Source organism: Eschrichtius robustus, chromosome 3 (genome assembly GCF_028021215.1).
Source record: "Eschrichtius robustus isolate mEscRob2 chromosome 3, mEscRob2.pri, whole genome shotgun sequence".
Taxonomy (NCBI): Eukaryota; Metazoa; Chordata; class Mammalia; order Artiodactyla; family Eschrichtiidae; genus Eschrichtius; species Eschrichtius robustus.
Window position 1 is genome coordinate 103,264,517 of NC_090826.1, and position 23,329 is coordinate 103,287,845.

Below are 23,329 nucleotides of genomic sequence, written 5' to 3' on the forward strand. Positions count from 1 at the left end.
GCCAGGTCAAACCCTGACGTTTAAGAAGGGTTGGCTGTGGGCTTCCCTGGTGGCGCAGTGGTTGAGAATCTGCCTGCCAATGCAGGGGACACGGGTTCGAGCCCTGGTCTGGGAAGATCCCACGTGCCGCGGAGCAACTAGGCCCGTGAGCCACAACTACTGAGCCTGCGCGTCTGGAGCCTGTGCTCCGCAACAGGAGAGGCCGCGATAGTGAGAGGCCCGCGCACCGCGATGAAGAGTGGCCCCCGCTTGCCGCAACTAGAGAAAGCCCTCGCACAGAAACGAAGACGCAACACAGCCATAAATAAATAAATAAAATAAAAAGATAACTGCTTAAAAAAAAAAAAAAAAAAGAAGTATCTCTAAAAAAAAAAAGAAGGGTTGGCTGTGATATGTGAATCCGACGACCATCCCTCCAAAAGAGCGACTCTTTTAAAAATCAGGTCTAAAGGTGAACCATCCAAGAAACCTGCTTTTGCCCCCAGGGTTTTAAAGAAAGTCACACCAGTGAACCTGAGAAGTAACCCAACACTTGGAAATGATCATCTTTTTACAGCAATAGTTGCTCCTGCAGGGCTAAAGAAAAACAGTTCTCTTCCTTTGGGTTAAGGCCTTGAAGGTCTGGTAGCCAGCAACTTTAAAGGTTATTCCAGTCCAGTTCACTCTAAATGGAAGAATCATTTGGGAGTGGAAAACGCAGGAAAACTTCTCATTTTTTTCCTAGTCTGTGAACAAATAAGAACAGTTGATTGAACTGGATACAAAATCCAGTATTTACAACTGTCCTCTTAACAAGTTTTGAATGGGCTTTATTTTAATTCAAGATTATAACTAAGACAGTCAATAAAATATGTGTGTGCTTAATTCGTTAAATTTATGTGTTTCTAGAGAAAATATTCAGAATAAACAAGTCAATTATTTCTCTTCAGTACATTAAAACTTAAGGGTAGTGTTTTTATTATGACTCTTGCTCTTGATACAGCAAGACAAAATTATTCTGTTATAGAGCTATTGAATAAGGCTCACTACTCCCCAACAATTTCACCAATTACAGCTTCTTCTAGCTATAAAAGAGCCAAATCAGTTCTGATACGGCCATAAAATTAAGACTGAAAAAATAGTGGAATACATCACCCCTTTAAAATCAAGTTGTTGAACAATATGTTCTGTATGAGTCCATTTATGTCCAAAAAATCTATATTTGTGTGAGTATACGAATAGAAATTATAGAAAAAAAGCCTGAGAGAACTTGGTGTATCAAACTGTAGAGAATATATTTCAGACTCAACAAGGGGCACAGGGCAGAGAGGGGAACACTTTCACTTTTTACTTTCTGTAGGTACTGTTTGGATTTTTACAACAGAACTATATTCACGTCACTCTGTCCAAAAATTAGAAGTCAAAGAAATAAAGCAAGCAAATATAAGCTGTCTTGTGAAACTGCAACTAACAGCTCAGTACCTTTCTTTTATGTAACATTTTACCCTGAAGCACTTAATTTGTTGTTTTAAATTATGACAAATCTTCAGTGAAAATCGAGATTTCCTTCCTGATGGGGGTGTTACATCTAAGAGGTTGTGAAATTTCATTCTCCGGAAGTCTTTAGAAAGGGTAGGTATGTGGGGTGGGGAGGTGGTAACTGGCCAGGACAGGGAAGGTGTGGTTTGCCCTGAAGCCAGGATGGTTACTCACACACAGGTCTCCGGTTCCTCCTCCTCCTCCTCCTCCTAAAAGCCCTTCCTAGCAAAGTCAAATCAAGGTTGCCCACGCAACCAGTTAATGGGCAAAAACCCCTAGGTAAGTTACGTAAGCTCCTTAGGGCTCTCAAAGTTAACACTTGGGGTGAGGAAGCTGGCCACCTTACAGGTTTCAGAATCACCTCACCATGATACCACTTTCCCTAAGCTGCAGACACAGGGCTAAGGTACCTAATGCATCCAGGCTATGTCTCCTTTGGTCACCGGCAACCCAGAGCACCAAACTAATTTTGCTTTAAAACTGGACTACTGTATCAAATGTGAGGGGTCACACTGATTATCACGTAGAAAAAAACAGCTTAATACTACTTAATAAATGCTGCCTGGCTGGGAGACAGAAGATTTCGAATTTAGGTGGCTCTTGGGGGAAGGGGAGTTAATAAAGGGGGTCCCTGAGAAGGAGGCAGTCAGCCCATCTCATGACATGGCTCCGTTACCAGCATAACACAAGCAGAAGCCAGTGCCCAGCTGAGAGCAGAGAAAGTGTTTGCAGAGGTTGCCATGGAAAAGGAGGAGCAGACCGCACCCCAGAGTAGCGGAAAATGGGTGTTACAAGCAAAAGCAGAAACAAATACATGAAAATAACACCAACTTAAGGCAATTCTGAACATACTCCACTACATCAAAGAATCATAATGGGGGGACTTCCCTGGTGGCGCAGCGGTTAAGAGTCCGCCTGCCAACGCAGGGGATGTGGGTTCGAGCCCTGGTCCAGGAAGATCCCACATGCCGCAGAGCAACTAAGCCCGTGCGCCACAACTACTGAGCCTGCGCTCTAGAGCCCGCGAGCCACAACTACTGAGCCCGCGCACCTAGAGCCCAGGCTCCGCAACAAGAGAAGCCACCACAACGAAAAGCCCGCATGCCACAACAAAAACCCAACGCAGCCAAAAATAAATAAATAAAATAAATAAATTTATTTAAAAAAAAAAGAATCATAATGGGAAAGAACACATAGCTGGTATCAGATTTCTTCCCTCTGTTTTAATAAAGGGAAGGTCTGGGGACCTGTAAGTTGATGGGAAGAGGTCCCACGAGAAGACTGGACACCAGTCTCTTTGAGTTCACAGTTTTGTTAGAATGTCTTTGCTCTGATGATGTTTTGATGGATACACAAAAGCTCTTCCTTCGGTACAGAAACAGGTCCCCTTCACTTCCACTCTGGACCCGCCACCTCCAGTAATGCCCCCTGCCCTCCCTGCCACTTCTCCCGCTGGTCCTCTAGGACACCCACCTACAGCTCTCTGGTATCTGCCATCTGTCTCTGATCCAAATACCTAGACCTCACACCAACCGATTGTTCCAGCTCTTCCCACCAGCACCTCTAGGGCCCAGGCCCACTGACACCCGGGCTTCTCCACCCCTTTAGAAGTCTTCTCAAAGCAGCCCCTGGTGCCCTGGTGTCCTCCACCCCACAATTCTGCCAGGACCTCACTCTCCTATTACTTAAAAAAATGCCTAAAATTCCCGCCCATCCAGAAAGCCCTTCCAGACTGACCACTCGAGAGCTACTCCAGTCGCATCCCTCTCCTGGACAGCGCATTCCCTTCACTCCTCCTGCTAAGCTGAAAGCAAGACCAAACTTGTCTCGCCTCTCCTTCCCCAACAAGACAACTGTCCTTGGAGAGCACGTGGTATATCACCGTCTCCTTGTCCACTTGCAAAGTGATTTACCACTTTTTTTACCCCAGGCTTTAGATGATCATCTCCTAGAGGGGAGGAACATGGTTGTGTGCCAGCAAAGCCTGGATCACCTGGGTGAAGGGAAATAGGGTATTCGGGTGAATATCTTAGAGGGTTAATAGAGGGTTAGGCAGAACCTTTGTTTCAATCCTCATGATCATAAAGCCTATTATAAATAGGCCTATTATAAATAGGCCTATTATAAGCCTATTTTTAAGATACATCTGACCACTTCCCAGCCTGAGTAGAGTTAATATAATTTAATCTTTGATTCAGAATCTTGCAGTGCCCCCAGGCTCATCATTCTCTCCTGCTACTATAATTACAGATGCGGAAGATGTAGAGACTGGGGTGATGGTGGCCTGGAAGCCAATTTCTAGAATCAATCCCTGCTACTACATCTTGTGATTTTCACATTCCTGAAAGTGGAGCTCAAAAATAAAAACAAAATCCCACTTAGCTGGGATGGGATTCCAGTTAAGGGAGGCCCATTGCCATGGTCTTTGTTAAGTGCCCGCCACTGTGGCCCACAATTAGTCACTTAATAAAGGGGTCTCGATGAGGGAATTTGGCAACATGTGATTTTCTACAAATATAAAGCTTGGTTTTGATGCAACCATTCATTTCTTTGAAAAGCAGGGCCATTCACACACAGGTGTCCTAAATTTCCTTAAATTAAAATCCAACCGTTTACAAGGAATAGCTGTGCTCACATCGAAGCAGCAAAGAAACAGGTGTCCAATCGCGGTAAATGAGGAACTCCCAAAGGAACCTACAAATAATAATCAAGGAACCATAATTCAGGATGCACAAGGCCAGGGACCATGGGAGGCCAGTAAGTGGAGCCACTTCATCCAGTTCCCAGGCTAGGGCTCAGTGGAAGTGGTCTGCCTGAGCTCCACAGACCCAGTCTAAGCCCAAATCCCAAACTCATTACAATCTGAACTAATTCTGTGTCCGGCATCATCCTGCATGAACTGGTCCCTAAAACTACTGACAGTCATTTCTCCAATCCCTATGCCACCACTATGCCACCACTATGACTGCCGACTCCTCTGCATTTGTAGGACTCTTAATGGGAAGAGAATGCCCTCTCCATCCAAAGACTGCCCATTTCTGAAAGCCCAGCCCAACTCCTCACGCATAGGTCTTTCCCAGTGACCTATGGGAAACAACAACCAGTGACTACATTGAACTTTACCTTGAACTTCCCGGCAGTCCATGGACAGATTTCAGGAGGTATGTGAACTTGAACGGGAAAAAAAATTACATCTTTATTTTCACAAACCTCTAAGTTAATTGTTCCTTAATTGTGAATGTAGGCAAGCATCATGGTAATGTTTCCAGGACCTGTGAATGTCACAATACAAATCACACATACTTTCATATCACATCACAGTGGAGGCAGATACCTCAAAATATCATTTTCACCCTTCACTACAGCAAAATTACGTAACTGTTAGATCTGCTGGTAGATCTTGTTGTTTAATGTGTTATTAAAGGAGCACATTGCTGTATCATAAATTTTTTTAAATATTTTGATGCCAGCATTTCAATATAATTGATTTTCTCTGTTATCCTATGTTTTTATTTATGCATTTGAGAATGTTATCCTAAGAAGGGGTCCATAGGCTTCACCAGGCTGCCAAAGGGATCCATGGCACAAAAAAGGTTAAGAACCCCTGGTCAGTGGAGTAAAAGCACGAGCTCTATAGCCAGACAACCTGGATTCAAATCCAGGCTCTGCCGATTTCTAGCTCTTTCCCTTTGAGCACAATGATTTGAAGCCCCTGAGCCTTGAATTTCCTCATCTTGATCGAGGGAGTCAATATAGAAACAACACCTACCTTGTGAAACCATTCATTCATCAAAAATTTAACTGAATACCTACTTTGTGCCAGGCACAAGGCTGAGTTCTGGGGCTACAGTAATGAACTGGACAGAGACGGTCCCTAAGCACTTTATACAGAAGATCATGCCATATAAAGTGTTTGGCAGTGACTGGCACATAAGCATTCTATAAACACTACAGTACCACTGTTAAAACCACAATATTGAGCATTCAATTATATGCTGATTTGTGTTGCTTCCCATGTAACAAGTGTTGGTTCATCCAGCTCATGCCTTCCCAACAAGGCTTCCTGGAGGCCCGGGGCGGGGCCTCATACTCAGAGGGGCAACTTGTTAGATGCAAGAACACAGGATTTGAACCAAACGGTCCTGATTTCAAAACCCTGTTCTGCCACTTCCTAGCTTTGTAACTGTGCCAGAGACCAAGAGCTGACCACCCAAAAATCCGTCCTCCCCTTCCCCTACAATGATAGAACCCCAGTTTTGGCTGGATACTTAGAATTAAGGATGACATTTCCCAGCCTCCGTTGCAGCAAAGTATGGTCATGTGATCAAGTTCTAACCAATGGGGATATAAGCAGAAGTAATGTGTTCACCAGGGCATGCCCTTCACCAAACCTTTTCCTCCTTCCTAATGGTTGGGGCTAGCACAGCCATCTTGGACCATGAGATGACCTTGGGAATAGAGGCCTGCACTTGGAACAAGACAGAAAGGACCTGGTCCCCACCCCTGTGGAGCACCATTTCAAACTGGTACAGTCATCTACCTCAGGCAAGTTCCTTAACCTCCCTGGACCTCAATATCCCCATCTACGAAAGAACGATAATATAAGGTATCTAGCTGGCAAGATTGTTTGAGGATTTAATGAGATAGGACTTGCTTCACAGTAAGGGCTAGAGTTAGGAGAGGTGGTAGTACTACTGTTCTCTTGCTGCAATGACAAATGGAGGGGATTGGGACATCTTAACACAGCCCTGGGTGCCCAGGGGTGGCTCAGTGATTCACACAGTTGAAAGGCATCTTAGCTACCCTAGTCCTGACAAGAATTCCCTTCTCTGGCACCCTTGTCAAATGGTCCCCAAAAAAGGGAAGGGCGCTGCCTCTGGGACAACTGTTGGGACAGTGGTGTTTGTTCATCCGTAAATCACGATTCCCATCCTCTTCCTTCAGAACCCTTCCCCGACTGCCCCAAGCCACCTCCCTGCTCTCCACTTCCTCCTCCTTCTCCTCTGCCTTTGATCACCCAGTCCTGCCTCTGAGCTCACTCCCCCCAGAACATCAAAGTCCCTTTCAATCTCTTTTGGAAGCACCCTCTGGCCTCACCCCTAAGAAGCCTTCCCTAACTAACTGGGAAGGTCGTGATCGCTTCCTCAGTCCCAACCTATTCAAACAAGAGGCTTTTCAAACTCTACGAATGAATTTCTCTCCCACTGGAGAAGAACACAGATGACCATCTGACATCTACAAGTTCTCTGTGTTGATCCAGGGATGTCCCAATCACTTACATTTTTCACTGCTAACACTTTCAAAGCTATTTCAGCTTGTTTGCAACATCAGCACTGGTCTGGAAGGCCTAACTCTTCATGGTTACGCAAAATTGAAATTTGCTTTATGTGCTTAAAGCTTATATTCAACTTTCCTGATTATTCCCTTCCTGTTCTTGCAGAGACAAATCCTATTGTCTCCCCCACAGTGCTGTCACCTTTCCATGTCCCTGTCACTCACACAGGCTGCTCCCTGCCCCGGGCCTAGGCACAGACACAACCACCCTCTTCTCTCCTTATTCCCTCTTTCACACTCAAGCCACGTCCACACCAGCCCCTGTTCTCTCTCATCTTCTGCCCCTCTGGCTCCATCCCTTCTCGGTAGCGGAGACTCTACTATCCTCTTGGCTCAACCAAGCCCACGCTTAAGACGGCTTTAGAACTGGAATAAGGGTGGCCATGGCAGCCGATGGTTCCCTAGTTGGGTGGGGCACCCAGAGCTGCAACAGGACGAAACAAGACACGGTGGTCAAGAGGGCAGGAATCGGTACCCAAGCAGGCAGAAAAGGAGGAACCTGATCCAAATCCTAGACATCGGTAAAGGAAGGGAGCGGAACGCACGGGTCTGATGATGTCGAGGGAGTCACAAGCATCTCAGATTTACCCTGTATACCCCTCACATACTGTCACAGGGTTTTCTCAAATTGCCACTTCTGGAGGCTGGCAGTACCTGTATCAGTCTCACTTTGCAGAGCACTTAAACTGGTCCTACTTTTTACATACAAAATTTTATTCCAAGTGTGTGACCCACCTGGACACAAAACCTTGAGAGTCTCTGCTATTTTCAATTCATATTACACATTAATTTTCATCACACAGCCAGAATGCTGACACATGAATCAGATCACACCAGATTGCAAGCAAGAAATAAGACCCCAACCTGGGTTTTGCTCCCTCCAAAAAGACCTTCTAGTCTCCAAGGTTAACAAAGTAGTAGCGAGGCCCCCTCCCTGCCATGCTGCCAGTCATCGAGTGATAAGAAAAGGTGAGATTTCACCAGTGGGGGATCAAAAACACCAGGCATGTCCACAGTTCTAAACCTCCCCACTCTCACCCAGGTGTGGTCTTCTGCCACCGTTCCCCTTTGACACCACCTTGACACTCATTTTCCTCCATGGCACCTGTTTATACTTGAGGCTGGGAGTGGAGGAAAGATACTAGTGCCCAGTGCCAGGGTTCCACTCCAGAGTGGCCCAGAGGGTGAACAGAAGGGGAACCAGCCAGCAGCCTTACATTTCTGGAGCAGCCAGGAGAAACAAAAGGCACAAATGTCACATTTCCTTGTTTGCCCATTGGTGGTTCCTTCTCCTGCCCTGGGCCCTACCCTTCCACTCAGCCCTCTTTCCCGCCTTAGCCACACCATCGAACCCATGCCCAAGCCTCCCGGAGGGCTTCCCCTGTTTGTCCTCTTGTATCCACATGAATCACTAATTACTGATTTAAACCCAGACACTAAGTGAATGACAAACACCAATACAATATTTAGGATTGGCGAATGGAGAGCTACCTGTCTTCTTGACTCTGCCTGAGCATACAGGAGACACAGAGACACTGTATCCTGACCCACACCTGAGGAGAAGACAGACTAAACTTGCCGCCAGACGGGGTGTCCCTGTGAGTGTTGCGAACGGGAGGACAGAGCTGGCAGCGACGAACTCACACACCGGTTCTCTAACTCAGCTCCACACTGGAATTGTCTAGGAGAGCTAAAAGACTCATGCCTGGGTCACCTTCCCAGAGAATCTGGTTTAATTGGTCTGGGGTCGCTGCCTGGACATCGGGATTTTTTAAAGCTCCCCCAGTGATTCTAACAGGCCCCCAAGTTTGAGAACCACTGATGGAACATACTTATGTGCTCCCGACATTTTTCAAAGCAGTCAAGACCTTTAGAACACCTTGTAGCCTTTAACTGTCAAGATAGCCCTTGGCGGTACACCCCATTTTACTGTGATTCAGACGTCAATCATGGTCAGGCTGAGATCTGAACTCAGGTTCTCCACTGCCAAAGTCCACTCTCTTTCCACTCTTCTGTGAACTCTTGCAAGGGTGTAGACAACACACGAAAGCAATCTCCACTGCCGGTAGGTCTCAAGTAAGTCCCATAAATGCAAGACACCTAGATGTGGCGATGCAAACACCACAAGCAGCAGTGATGACCTCTTCTGAATGCAGGGGACTGAGCTGAACCCAGAGGGCAGCGGGGTGTGCTCACGTGCCAGGTCTAAGGCAATGGAGGGAGAGGATGCATCAGATCCTGGCCAGGGAGCTTATCTTAGACCCAAGATGTGTCCTGAGATACCACACTTAAGAGTAAGACAGCATTCGATGGCATGGAAAGCACTGTTGAATCAGAGAATGTCGGGCAAAGGGGGGGCCTCTTCAATGGGAGGGAATCTTAAGAGAGGTGCCAAGGGTTCACCTCTCAGGCCACAGTTTCTCCATCCCGATCTAACCATCCTAACCTTCTGTGGGGTCACAAAACCCGATCCTAGCACAGCCCCCTACCAGGCACCACTCCTCCAGTCTCTCTTCCCCCCAGAACTACGATCTGCGCTTCTTTGGTGAGGGGACATATGACTAGACCCTCAAACATTTTTAGTCCACTGATCACTTAGGTAGGGCGAAGCATCCCTTCAACCCCTATTCCACCCATGCTTCCTTCCCCGTCAAAAAACCCAAAAAACAAAAACAACACCATCGTTATCACCAAACCAACTTTCCTGAGAGTGGGAATGACGTTGCCACTTCGGATTAGGAATTGACGTGGACTGACACAGACATTTAGATGCTGAAGCGCCACGTTTATAAAATACAGGAAACCAATCCACGATCCACATGGAGTCCCTAAAGCGTCGACATAGATGGGGGACCCCACGGCGAGGCCCGGGACAGACACTAAGGACAGCAAATGATCCTTCTTAAAGACAACAAACGATGTGCCACCTTTCCTCCTGGGTCAGAAATGGGGCTCTATTCCAACCTGTGACACACGCTGCTGCCTCCCGGGGTCCCCCAAAGCCGAGTGCTGATGGGAAAGAACCACAAGGAATTACAGGAGCCAAGAGCAGGTTAAACTTTCACATCGATCGTGCTGATAAGCAGCAGCCACTTACCCAGCACAGCCAGACAGCTCAGCACTGGGAAAAAGCACTTCATGTCGGCAGCCGAGAGGAGACACAACACAGGGCGCTTCCTCTTCTCCCAGCACTTAATCTCTCATTTCTGGCAATCCACTTATAGCTCCAGAAGACAGTTTTGGAAACAGAACTTAACTCAGGGAATGAGAACAGGTTAAAGAGCTCAGCAGGAGGGAGTGGGGGAGGGGCGGCGGGTGGCAAGTGTTAAACTCCCCTAGGCTAAAAGAAGGGTCCAGAACAATTCGGACGGCGCTGGAGGCTCCTGCTGCACATCCTGTGCCTTGTGGTTTCCGCTGTAATTGTAGATTGCGGTGGATTAATCCTCAAGGAAAAGGAAAAAAAGAGTCTGAGAAAATCCTTTCATCCACTGATTATACAGAAATGTCCTTGGCTTCTCAGTGAAGGTGTCTGTGATCTTCCCTCATTCGGATTCCCGAAAGGGAACAGGGCAGGTTTTGTCAAAACCTTTGACAGCCAAATCGCCCTAGCCGGCCTCGACTGCTCTGGGTTTCTTCATCAAAAAGTCTGTCTCCATGCATGATGATGGGTCACGGGGCTGCCACCTGCCCCAGACCTGCCCGCAACGCACGAAGCAAGTTGGCGTTCGTTCGGCAGCCCTGAAGCGGTCCCACAATGCCAGCAGCTTTCTAAAACAAACACAACAGAGATTTATCAAAGGCAAGCACGGCCGCCGCAAAAGCGAGAGGGGCTGAGCGCCAAGCTGGTCCGGGCACCTGGTCCTGGACCAGGACGGTCAACCTTTGCAGTCTGACCTTGGCCAAGTCGCCACCTTAGCCTCCACCTCAGTTTCCCCGCACAGAGCCGAGCAATTGTGGGAAGCCCGATTGTTCCTGCAATACTTTCACCAAATGCTTCACTCCTGGGAATTCCTTCCGCCTCCCACCGAGCCCCGGCGCCGCGGGTAGCCCCACCCTCCGCGGGGGCAAATCGGGAAGAGGCTCCGAGGTGGGGCCGCCACTCCCCGTTCCACCCCCGGCCCTCGCCCCAAACGTGGGAGCTCGGCGCGCGCCGCGTCCCAGGTGGCCCCGCTATTGTTTTACCTTCCCGGGTGTTTATTTTTCGCTGATTGGAAAGAAAAGAGAAGGAGGGAGAAGGGAGCCCGGGGCTCCGCTTTCGCTGCCAGGGGAGGGGTCTCGGGCCGACCCCCCGAGCGGAGCCGCCGCCGGGCCCACCGCCGCCCCTCCCGCCGCCCTCCCCCCCGGGCTCCGGCTCCCCTCGCTGCCGCCCCTCCCCGCGCCGCCCGCGCGCTCGCCGGATACCGACCTCGCCGCCGGCCCTCTGCCTCCGCGCGTCGGTCAGTCGGTCCGTCTGTCCCGGCGCACGCCTCTAGGGACGCGCCGCCTCCTCCCTCTGCTCCCGCAACGGCACCAGCAGCCGCGCTCCAGCCCCTCCCCAGTCCCCGCCCCCTCCACCCGGCCCGTTGCACCCGGGCCAGCCGAGCGCGGGGCGAGGGCGGTGGCCTCGGCTAGAGGCACCGCCCCCGGGCCCGCCCCTTCCCCCCCACCCCCGGGGCCGGGCGGACGCGCTGGGGGCCGGGCGGGGGCCCCGGGTGCGGCTGGTGGAGCCCCACCCGCACCTGCGGGTAGCAAGGGCCGCCCGAGGACCTGGGCGCAGCTGGCGTGGGGGCCGGGCAGCGCCGAAAGTTAATCAGGGGGCTCACATGCAGACTACCCGGCCGCCGGCTGGATGCACAGGCCCTTCCCAAAGCCCAGCAAAGGACCCCTGAGCCTGGAAGAGGGCGGACCGGGAGCACGTCCCCTCTCGGGGAAACAAAAACAAAGCCCTCTGCAGGAGCCTTGAATCTGTTCATATAGTAGAACCCTACATTGCACTTCACTCTAAGACAGAATTTCCTAGACGTTGAGACTGAATTGGACTCTGGAAACAGTCTGGCTTCTCACCCCGGCTCCTCCACTTCCCTGCTAAGGACCTTGGTCGAGTTACGTAATAGCCCTGTGCCTCAGTTTACCCACCTGTTATACAAGGAAATGGCCTATGCTTAATAGGGCTATATGAGATGTCCATGGCACACTTGTAAAACACTTAGGATGGTGCCTGCTACATCTTAAGCACTCAGTAAATGTAAGCTATAATTATTTTATGAGGAACACTCGTATCCAAGCAAGTGCATTTTCATTCATTCAATACTTGTCCAACACATGCATGTACTGAGTAAGCACAGACCCGAGGTAACCAAGGTAGAATAGGACAGTCCTGCCCTCCTGGAGCTTGCAGTCTAGTAAGGAAACCATAAAACAGGTATGGCAGGAAAAGAACAGTGTTGAGGAAGCACGTGCAAGTCCTCCGACCCTGTGTTGGGGGGTCAGGGCATGAGGAGGAGGGGGGTTTGATCAGATCAGGCCAGGTGCCGGGAAGGCTTCTCAGAGGAAATGAAAACTAGGTAGAATCCAAAAGAGCAGAGGGAGGCACCAGGGGGAGAGAGAAGAGGAAGGGGAGGACTCACAGGCCCTGGAATCAGTATCCTTGAAGGCCCGGAGAGGAGAGAGAGAGTGGCCCAGGTAGGGGATCAGAAATCTCTGTTGGGCCCAAACTAATCTGTAAGAAAGAAGTGGCAAGAAACGAGCAGAGAAGAAATCAGGTGTCAGAACCTGAAGGGCTTCATATGATGTGTTAAGGGGTGTGGACTTTAGCCCAGAGCCATAGCAAAGCCCCTGTAGATTTTGAGTAAGGCGGTATTGTTATCAGATGTACATTCTAGAAAGACCACTCTGGCCTAGGTGTGGAGGATGGATGGGAGGGGAGTTCTACAGGAGGCTCGACATCTCCAGACGAGAGATGATGGTGACCAGGGCCACAGAAGTAGCAACAGGGAGGGAGAGGAATGAGCAGGTCAGGAGCTAGGCTCTGTGGAATGCCAGGTTGAGGGTGAGGAATGGAACAGAAAAACCAGTGCAACCTCAGCAGCTGAGATCACAATACATAGGATCAGGTTGGATGTATTGAGCTTGAGATGCTCAAGAGGCATGCAAATGAAGATGTCCAAAATGTAATTGGGATGGGGGGTAAGGGTAGAGTGGAGTTCAGAAGTCAGAAAGGTACTATGGCTTTGTAAGGTATTTTTCACCCCATTGGACAGTGTGATGGTGACAGTATTTAGTGAAGAAATAGTCTGATAATCCACTGATACCAAAAAAAAAAAAAAAAATGTTAATTACCCCCTCCCCTCACCAGGTTGCAGGGCAATGAAGGTCATGCTATGGGGATGCAAAAATAACTAAGGGGTCTTATTTGCCCTCACCCCTCTCTCTTGGCTATAAATTTCTTGTGGGCAGGATCTGCCCTTTAATTATCATTTACCCCAAACAGCTCTTGACATTGTGATCTGCATACAATAATTACAGTATTAATACTTTGACCGAATTGAATTAAATTAAATATTTATCACATCTGCCAAGTATTGTATTGAAAATCTCTTCTTGTGTTAAATATTACCCCTTTCCCCCAAGACAACCCTGACTCCGGCATCTCTCACTTCTCCTTATCTGCTAGACCCCTTCCTTTATTTATTGAGTGTCTATTATGTGCCAAGAAAACTCTCTGCTCTCGCTCGTGGTGCTTACATTCTCATGGGAAACACAGACAATGAGACAAAGAAATATATGGCATCATGTGACGTATTCTGAGGAAAACTGGGATAAGGGAATATGCATGTATGTGTGTGGGGTAAGGAGGAAGATTCTGTTCTAAGTAGGCGGTCAGGGAAGGTCTCACAAAGGCAGTGACATCTGAGCTGAGATCAAATTAGAAGGAGTGAGTGAGCCCTGGATATTTCTAGAGGAAGAGCATTCCAAGCTTAAGGAACAGCAAGCACAAAGCCCCTTAACATGCTCTGATAATAGAAGGTGTGTTAGTGTGCCTGAAACGGCATAGGAGGGAAGGAGAAGGAGAAATATGATCAGGGAAGTTGCACAGGCAAAATCCTGTAGGACTTTGCAGGCTTGGGGGCAGTCTGGGGGGGAACTACAGTGTTGGGATATAGGCGTTGAGAAGGGACACTGAAAAGGTGAGAGAGGATGGTGGCTCAGGCTAGGGTGGTAGAGATACAGGTTGTGAGAAATGGGTGGCGTCTGGAAGCATTTTGAAAGTAGATTCAATGGAATTTTCTGGAGAACTGGATATGGAAGGGGCGAGAAAGAGGAGAGTCGAGGATTCTTCCAGAAGATCCACCTCAGCCTGCAACGGAGCTCTCAGCCCCACCAGGCTGCCCAAACCCTTCTCCAAGACCATGCTTCCCAAGCATTCAAACCCCAGTCCTCTGCCCAGGCCACTTCCTCCATCTTTGAACCTTGTACTCAGTTATCCCTTCTCAGTTCTTTCCTTCTCAACCCACCCCACCTCCTACCACCTAGACCCCTGGCATCCCTCTGGATGATCTGTCAACCCTGGACTTCCATCACCACTCCAGATACGTTATGGCTGGTTCCCAGCCTAGTATCTTTCCTATTTCCACATTGATATTCAAAAAGCTGTGCTAACTGTCAGGCGGGGAGAGTAAAGTACAATTAAAAGAATGCCTCTGCCCTTCGGACAGAGGAACAAGTACATGAAGTAAGTGCTGAACAGTGGCCCTTTCAGGAGATCATCCACAGGCCGAGAGAGACTCAAGTCACAAGGGAGGGAGAAGCATCCAAGGAGAAGAGGGGACAGAAGTCCCCAGTCAGCAAATCTGTCAGGTGCCCAGGCTGAACATTAGCAACGTGCTTCAAAACATCTTACGTTGGAATGTTGAAGCCTCTCCTGGACTGGTCTGGAATCGGGTGGATAGTTTGAGTGTTTTGGAAAACTCAATCTTCTCCCCCAGGGAGTCAAACGAAGAAGCCTACAGAAGCACAGCTCCAGCAAAGCGCTGCACTCGGGAACAAAGGTCCAGTGTTGCCTGATTTTCCTACTTTTCAGGAAAAGCAGGAAATCCAGACGTTCACTGAATTCTTCCTAATTTTATTTGCTGGAAGCTAGTGTTTAAAAATTAACACTCTTGGGGAGCAACAGCACAGAATTTCTTTGTGGATAAATATGGCCAAGTGGTTCTATCTGTTTTGACGTCTCCAGACCTGTTGCGGCTGCAATCGAAAGACTAATACAAAACCACAACTGACAGAAAGTTCTATTTTTTAAAAAAGGAAAAAAAGGAAGGGGGCATTAACCTAGTTCTCTTTTGTCAGCCGAAAGAAGTTGAGGGCAAGGCATTTTGCCTAAATATAGCCTGACCCTGCGTGCTCACAAGCACTGATGTTAATTGCTCCTAATGCATCTTGAAATGCTGGGTGGAAATAGCGATGCCTTCACTAAACAGCCAAGTAAGAGCTCAAAGTGCCACTAAACAATCTTCCTGGTAGAAGCTTCCTTCTTGGTGATTACCCTCCTGCACGGGCGAGGATCCCCAGAGCTGAAGACTAGGAATAGCTTACTCAGGATACCATCTGTCTTTAAAAAATATAGAGTTGACTCTTCTGTCTTGAGATGGGGTGGTGAAGGGGTAGGCCCCTTAAGCTTTCCCCACAGGTGGGTGCTCAGAACCCAAGGGGTGCCATCTAGCGTTAGAGAAGGGTCTGGACTTGCACCCACCTGCCCATGGAACTCTGAAGGCTGGTTCATCCGGGATGAAAAGTAAGATTCATTCAGCGAACATTCTCCTTTCTCCACAAAACCCCACAGCTGTGCTCGCTTATTCTCCGGCTGACAGAGAACAGTGGACCTGGAGAAGAATGCCTGGGTTTGTATGATCTACACTTACTGACACTCAACTCTGGTCAAGTTACTTCACCTCCTTCACCCTAGGTTTCTGGTTTGCAAAAAGGGATCGCAATAGCACCTGCCGTCGCAAGGAGCTTGTGAGGATTAAACGAGCTGATATGTAGAAAGAACTTAGCAAAATGCCTGGTACTTAGTTCTCAGTACTCATTAGCTATTCTCTTCACTGATTATAAACTTCACACAGTCCAAGGAGCCGGGAACCGGGAGCCAGAAATTCGAGGTTTCAGTCCAGACTCTGCTGCTTATGCTGTCTTTTGACCTCTCTGGACCCAAGTTTTGTCTTCTGTAAAATGGGGTTGGTCAGAGGAGTCAGAAGGTCCCAAACTGCTGTGCATGAATTACTCCAGAAGCATTAAAATACAGATTCCCAAGCCCCATCCCAGAAGATTCAGTTTCCAAGCATTGGTGTGAGACTGGACTAAATGAGTTCTAAGGGCTCTTCCAGCTCAAAATTTTATGATGGATCTTTCCATCATAAATGGAAATTCAAGGTCCATCTCCTCTATCCAAGTCCATTTCTGATTTTGTTTGGGAGGACCCTCAACTACAATAGCATGTCACCTAGATCAAAAGAATTAGAAGAACCCATCATTTCCACCACTATTCCATTCTAAACCTCGTCCTGACCATGTCAAGAGGCTCCCCATCCTTCCCACCCCAAGCCTTGAGCGTTTCATTGCTCTTCATGCCTCCTTTCCCAAATCTCAGCAAGTCCTGATTTTTTTGTTTGTTTGTTTAAACCCAACAACAGCCTTAGATGGGCTTCTTACACCCAACTCTGGCTCACCACCTGTGCTCTTCTCTCTCTGCACTCCCTCCCTTTGCTAAAGAATGGAAATAATCCAGAGCCTCCGGGTAGGCAAGGATTTTGAGCTCAGGCTGAACGCTGTGGTGCTTGTCATGTTGGAGTGATTCCTCTGAGTTAGGTTGGCTGACCCCAATCTCTGTCTCACTCTCTCAGTGTCCCAGGGCAGCCGGGCTGGCTGCCAGGGCTGCCTGCCACTTTCAACCATGCTGTTGCCCAGGTGGAGGACTCTTAAGAATTTGGCTTGGCCTCTCTTGTAAAAAAAGAATGTTAGTTTGATCATAGAGCCTCCGTCCTCCTACAGGGGAAGGTGTGTCACCACAGACCTAAGATTCTAAGGATTAAACAACCATGAGCTTAGAGCAGAATAGAGCCTTCTGGATGTGGAGGTGCTCTTTCTGAGACATCTGTTACCCCGCTGATCACCCAGGCTGTCTGGCCTGATCTGGCTGGCATGTTGCCTGTTTCTATAAAAGAGTGCAAAGACATTGGCCAATCTCACCCAAATATATGTGGGCCCGGCTGACAGTTTCCAAAAGTTCACTTTGAAGTTAATTATTTGGAACTCAGAAAATATTTCCCCATAAGAGTAAGATAATAAATGGTGATTATATTTCCAGGCTGACACACAAGTCTCTTTAACCCTTTATATGCTTAAAATACTACATATTTAAGAGGAAAAGAGCAGTCAACCAACAATACAGTTGAAACACCAGTGATTAAATAATACTGAAAAATAACATTGGGACAGGATTTTTTTTTAAATGTAGCAAATATTTAGTTAACATAAAGCACTGTTCTATGCCCTGAAGCGCTGGAGAAAGCAGGCATGCTTCCTATCCTCGTAGACTTTACACTGTGTTGATTTTTCTGTTCATTGTCTGTCTTTTCCTGAGAATGTAAGCTCCCTGTGGGCCAGAATCTGGTCTGCCTGGTCCTCTAGTGTGTGCCAATGCCTAGCAAAATGCCTGGCACAAAGAATGTGCTCAGTAAATAAATATTTGTTGACTTGGCTTCAAGTCATCTGGATGTGACAGGAGCCTAGAACTTCCATTAAAGGAGTTGCAGACTGGGAGCAGCACCAGGTACCTTCTAGAAGCAAATGAAAATCCTTTCAGGAGGGAGATCCTATTATTATTCTAAAATGAAATTTCCAGCATATAATCATATATAACCAGGAAATAAGACAGTATGAGTGAGAACCAGTAGAAACTGCAGAAAACTAAAACAGGCCCACACATCCTTAAGATATTGGAGTTATCTGACACAGCCAATAGAATAACTACACGTACTGAAATTCAAACTGGAAAATTTTGTCAGAGAACTGGAAGCTGTAGAAAGATCTAGAGGAAGAGTATTCCAGGCTGAGAGGAAAACATGTGCAAAGGCCCTGAGACACATTTGAGGGAGAGAAAGTCAGTGTGGCAGAAGCAGAGTGAGCGGGAGAGAGAGAGAATGGTGGAAAGTGAGTTCAGGAAAGAAGGCAAAGGCAGATCATGTGGGGATGGGAATTTGGGTTTTATTCCATGTGTCAAGGCAAACCATTGGATGGCTTACAGCATTAAAGTGACATGACTTACTTTGCTTTTTTAAAAGGCGAATCTGGCTGTTGTATAGGAAATAGGCTACAGGGAAGCAAAAGTAGAAGCAAGAAGACCAATTAGTAGATCATTGCAAGGTCCAGGTGAGAGATGATGGAGGCTTAGACTAGGGTGGTGGTGATGGAGGTGGTGAGAAGTGAATTCGGGATATACTTTGAAGGGAGAGCTGACAGCTCTTCCTGATGGATTGGACATGGGGTATGGGAAAAAGGTCAGAATAGCTCACCGCCCCCGTGTACTCCCTCTATGACCCCGTTCTCCCCCAGTCCCCACGTGGTCTCTACTTCTCTCTCAGTAGACAAGTTCCTAATTGTAATTTTCAGCCCAGTCCTTTTTTCTGAGCTTTACCCCTATGGAGCAAACCACCTTTTGAAATGTTCTACCTGGATGTCATCAGACCTTAGACTAAACATGCTCAAAACTTAGCTCGTCATTTTTCCCTCTAAACTCTTTTTTTTCTCCTCAATTTCCTATCTCAGTTAATGATACCACTTTTCACTCGACAAGTCAGAACCTTGGGACTAATTCTAGACTTCTCACTTTCCAGGTCCAAGTGGTAACAGGGACTGGCGATTCTACCTCCTTCCTTAACATCTTTCAAAGATGTGTGCTCCTTTCTGTTTTCATGGCTTCTGCCCTTGCTCAGGCTTTGTCACCTCTTTCTAGACTCTTGTCATGGTTTCTCACTCTCATGGTTTCTCCCAGCCCATGCATCCTTCTAAAGTACACATCTTTCTAAAGTGCAGGTGGAACCCTTCTGGAGCTTCCAATTGCTTACAGAAGATTCAAACCCCTTAGAATGGGTTACAGGCCCCTCCTCCAATACCCCCATCCCCACACCCACTCTGGAGCCATCTCCAACTTCTCTATGCCCTTGATTCTTCCCACTATGATATGATCTGGTCTCACCCAGTTACCTATGGTTTCCTGGACGCACCTTTATATATGCCGTCATCTGCCATTTATGCCCTTTCTCCTTCCACTACCATCAACTTGGCAAACGCTCACCCTTCTAGTAGGAACAGTTGAAGCATCAGCTTCTCTATGAAGCAGACTTTCTCCCCTCTCCTTGCTTGCCTCCTCCCAGCATTGAGTTCATCATCTAGGAAAGCTCTGTGTAGACCTCTAGGCTAGCGCTTTTCCACTGATTAAGGTTATGTGTTTACTTGTGTATTTTGTCTAACGAGTTTCTTGAGGTCAGAGACTGTCTGATAGAACTGTGTCTTCCGCTCCCTGCATTGAGCCTGGCACCTAGCCGGCGCTCAACTAAAGCTCTAGTGGCTAGATGAAGGAGTGGTTATGTGAATACCCTGGACTGTATCCTCAAGCCCACAGAGTGGACCCCCAGCCCCTGAGCTCCAGGAAGCCACAGCAGCCAGGGGTTGGGGCATTTCATGAGTTTTACTCTGGGTGACTTTATGCATGGCATCTGCTTCTCTGCCCAGCTGCTCTGGAAGGATGGTCCATGCAAACAAGTAGGAGGTCAAATTTTTTGTTCCTACTTGTGCCCAAGAGCCTTCCTTTTTAGTTCCCTCCACAAAGTCCCCAGGCAAGGGACATATGCCCTCCACCACCCCTGCCCATCTCCCTGGGATCCCCAAGTTCCACCGCAGCCCAGACCTCATGGCCCTTGGGACTTAATCAGAGACAGCATTTCTACTGGGTGGCTTTGGGTAAAGCTGACAGTGTTTAGGAGCCCACAGTGTGCCTTAAGTTCACAGCACAAATGACCATACATGGATATTAACAAGCTTCTTTCATAATCACTTGTGATTTCTATAACATTTCTCTGACACCCGCCCCCCCCCCCGCCCCCTGGTCCTCTTTCCACTCTTTTCCTCACTTATAATTTTCTATTTATGGAAAAAGTGGTAGGGAGAAGCAGAAAGGGAAGAAAAGAACTTGGAAAAGAGAGAATGAACCAAAGAAGAAAAATTAGGAAGGGAGAGGAATGAAGGAAGGAGCAGAGGGAAAGAAAAGAAAGAAGGAAGAGAAAGAAAGAGGGAGACAGAGAGAGAGAGAGAAAGAGAGAAAGAGACAGAGAGAGAAGAAAGAAAGAAGAAAGAAAGAAGAAAGAGCCTTAAATTAAGTAACCACACATGGTTCTAAGAAACATATCTGAAGTATCTCTACTTAAACAGCAGGGACCTCATGACAGATATTACACATTTAATTGACTAGAGAAACCAATCATAGAACAAAGCCCCTTTCTTTGTGAGCTGCCATATGATAACCCAAACACAGTAGTTGCTAGTTTTCTCCAGACACTACCAACCACAGCCGTCTGTCTTGGTCCTAGACTGTTTAAAAAAAAAAGAATTTTTTTTTTTTTTTAAATATGTGCGTGTGTGTATCAGTCACAAGACCATCGCAACAATGGCTGCCCTGTGGAATTCAGTTGGGTTCTCCCAGCCCACAGCCCACTCCTGGCCGCCAGATGTCAGCCAGCCAGAGGTTCCCTTTCATCCTCACCCACCGCAGAGCCATTTTGGTCTGTGCAGTGGTGAGGGCTGACAACCCTCTCCAAGCTCCACCCCCCCCAGATCTGAGAGAGGCCTAATCTAGCCTGAGGCCAGCTAGGGGTGCAGGGTGAGGGGGTGGGGAGGGTGAGAGCAAAGCCTCCTGGGAACGGAGATGGGGTGGGTTAGGGCTGTTCTCAAAGCTCAGCAACTGCTGCTTATTAAAAAGGCTTGTTTTCAACCTAGGGATCCAGTCGTGACCATCAGGGAAAACCAGGACAGACCTCACTGCCAGGGCTTGAAAGAAGCACCAGGAGCTGGGGTGTGTGGTGGGGAGCACACACGAGTCCTCCTCCCGTGGGTGCTTCCCGGGTGGTCCTGTGTCCTACTGTCGAGGCAGGAAGCAGCTGGATGGCTCCAGACCCCACTCCTTCCACCACCTCCTCCATCCCTTTCTCTCCCAATGCTTTCTTCTTCTCTTCTTCCTCCTCTTCCTTCTCCTCCTCCTTTTTTCTTTCACACTGCAGATTTGGAACAGCAATGGAAGTCCAGCAAGGCAGTTGGAAGGCTCACCACACAAAGATGTTGCCCGGAGGGCCCCAGAGCTGCCAACCCCACCTCCGGGCTGTGAGAGGACACCGCAATACAGTTCAGCTTTTGGGGAAGAGCTTCTTCCTTCACTGGCTACGTGACCTTAGATAATTTATTTACCCTACCAGCCTCAGTTTCCTCAACTGCAAAATGGAGATAATAGCACCTGGTTCATGTGAGGAGGTATTGGAGTGCTTCGTTCACAGGGTTAGCACAGGGAGCTCAGGGGTAATACGGTGGGTAAAATCTGTAGCACATAGTAAATGTTTAAAGAATTCAGTCATTTAACGAATATGATTAACACCTACTAAATGTCAGTCTGTGTTCCAGGTGCTGGGAGAAAAAACAGACAAAAAGCAAACCCCGATCTCATGGAGTTAATATTCTAGGAGGGGGAGACAGACAAGAAACAAGTAAATAAGTAAAATAGGTAGGATGTTAGATGATGAAAAGGGCTGTGGAAAGAATAAAATCTGGGAGGGGATAGGAGTGCTGGAGGAGGGGGGATTTGCAATTTTCAATACAGTGGCCAACACTCCCTGGAAAGTGACATTTGAATAAAGAGCTGAAGGAGGTGAAAGAGCCCAGCCTGCAGATGTCTGAGGGAAAAACCTCCTGGGCAGGGGGGACAGCAAGTGCAAAGGCCCTGAGGCAGGTGTGCACCAGGTGGGGCTAAGAAGCATCTAGGAGGCTGGTGTGGCTGCAGCTGAGTGGGGGTGGGAGAATAGTTGGAAATGAGGCCAGAGGGTTAATGGTTCGCATGTGCAGCAGGGTAGGGTGGTAACAGGGAGTGCAATCACGTAGGGACTTCTTGATCACTGTAAAAACTTGGGAGAGTTTTAAGGAGAGGAGTGATATAATACAGTTAAGGTTTTAACAGGAGTGCTCAGGCTGATGGGTTGAAAATAGACCACAGGGGTCAGAGTGGCAGCAGGGAAACTAGTTAAAGGCCAGTGCAGTAGTAGTTCAGGTGAGAGACGGTGGTGGCCTCGATCAGGCAGAAGAAAGGAGGTGGTGAGAAGTGGGTTGGATTCAGCATATGTTTTTTAAGGAGGAACTGACAGAATTTGATGACGGATTCCATGAGCAGTGTGAAAACAAGACAGGAGTTCTAGAATGTCTGTGAGATTTTTGGCCTGAATGAAATTGCCATTTAGAGTAAATGCTATGAGTTCTGTTTTGGATATTGTGCGAGACTGTTGCCTCAATAGCCCCCAATGAGTCATGCATTGGGGCTTGTACCCTGGGACTTGCCCTCTTAGAAGGCTGCCTCAGCCATGTGAGAAACACAGACTGTCCTGCTGGAGAGGAATATGCAGGACAACCAAGAGCTCCAGCTAATGGTCCGACATGTAAATGAGGGCATCTTCAACCATCTGGTCCCAGTAAAGCCTCCAGAGCATTTCAGTCTCATGAGTGATCCAGCTGGTCCAGCCCAAAATGCCACTAAGCTTTAGGGTTTCTGATGAGCAATAGATAACTGGTACAATCACGTGAAATTTGAAATGTCTTATGGACATTCAAGCTGGGATGTCAAGTAGGCAGTTGGACGTATGAGTCTAGAATCCAGGGGATGTCCAGGCTGCAAACACATCTTGGGAGTCATCAGCATATCAATGATAGATAAGCCATGAGACTGAAAGCACCAACGGTGTGAGTATAGGTACAGAAGAGGAGTCCAAGGACTGAGGCCCGAGACACCACAACATCCAGAAAGGAAGAGGGATTACAAATGTGACCGAGAAGGACCAGTCGGTGCAAAAGGAGAAGAACCAGGCATGTGTGGTGTCCTGGTACCAAGTAGCAGACTGTGTTACTGGTAGAAAGAAGGAATCAATTATGTTAAATACTGCTGATGGTTTCAATAAGATGAAGACTGAGAATTGACCAATGGATTTAGTCCATGAACGTTTTTAGTTAGCTTGAGAGGAACAGTTTTAGTGGAGTGATGAGTGGAAGCCTGCTTACAAGGAATTGAAGAGTGAATGGGAGGAGAGGAAATGGAACCATGGCCATAGAAATCCCCTTTGAGGGATTCTGATATAAAAGAAAAATAAGAAAATGCATCCATAGTGGTAGAAGGATGTGCAATCAAGGAAGGTGT

The 23,329-nt window shown here is 47.9% G+C and overlaps 1 protein-coding gene across 4 annotated transcripts in view; it reads right to left on the bottom strand.

The window, feature by feature from the left end:
• IGSF3 (immunoglobulin superfamily member 3) overlaps window positions 1-11,343 on the bottom strand; it is a 100,818-nt gene extending 89,475 nt beyond the window's left edge. For 3 of the 4 annotated variants that reach the window (XR_011073572.1, XM_068540582.1, XM_068540579.1), the window contains exons 1-2: window positions 11,258-11,343; window positions 9,950-10,620 (exon numbers count right to left, since the gene is read on the bottom strand). Coding sequence is in view for 3 of the 4 variants with exons in the window: in XM_068540582.1 (XP_068396683.1) it covers window positions 9,950-9,992 (43 nt within the window). In the remaining variant the exon portion in view is untranslated. Of the gene's footprint in view, window positions 1-9,949; window positions 10,621-10,746; window positions 10,825-11,257 lie in introns of those variants that run through there. The other variant, XM_068540580.1, reaches the window with a different exon arrangement.
• Window positions 11,344-23,329: the final 11,986 nt, after the last annotated feature.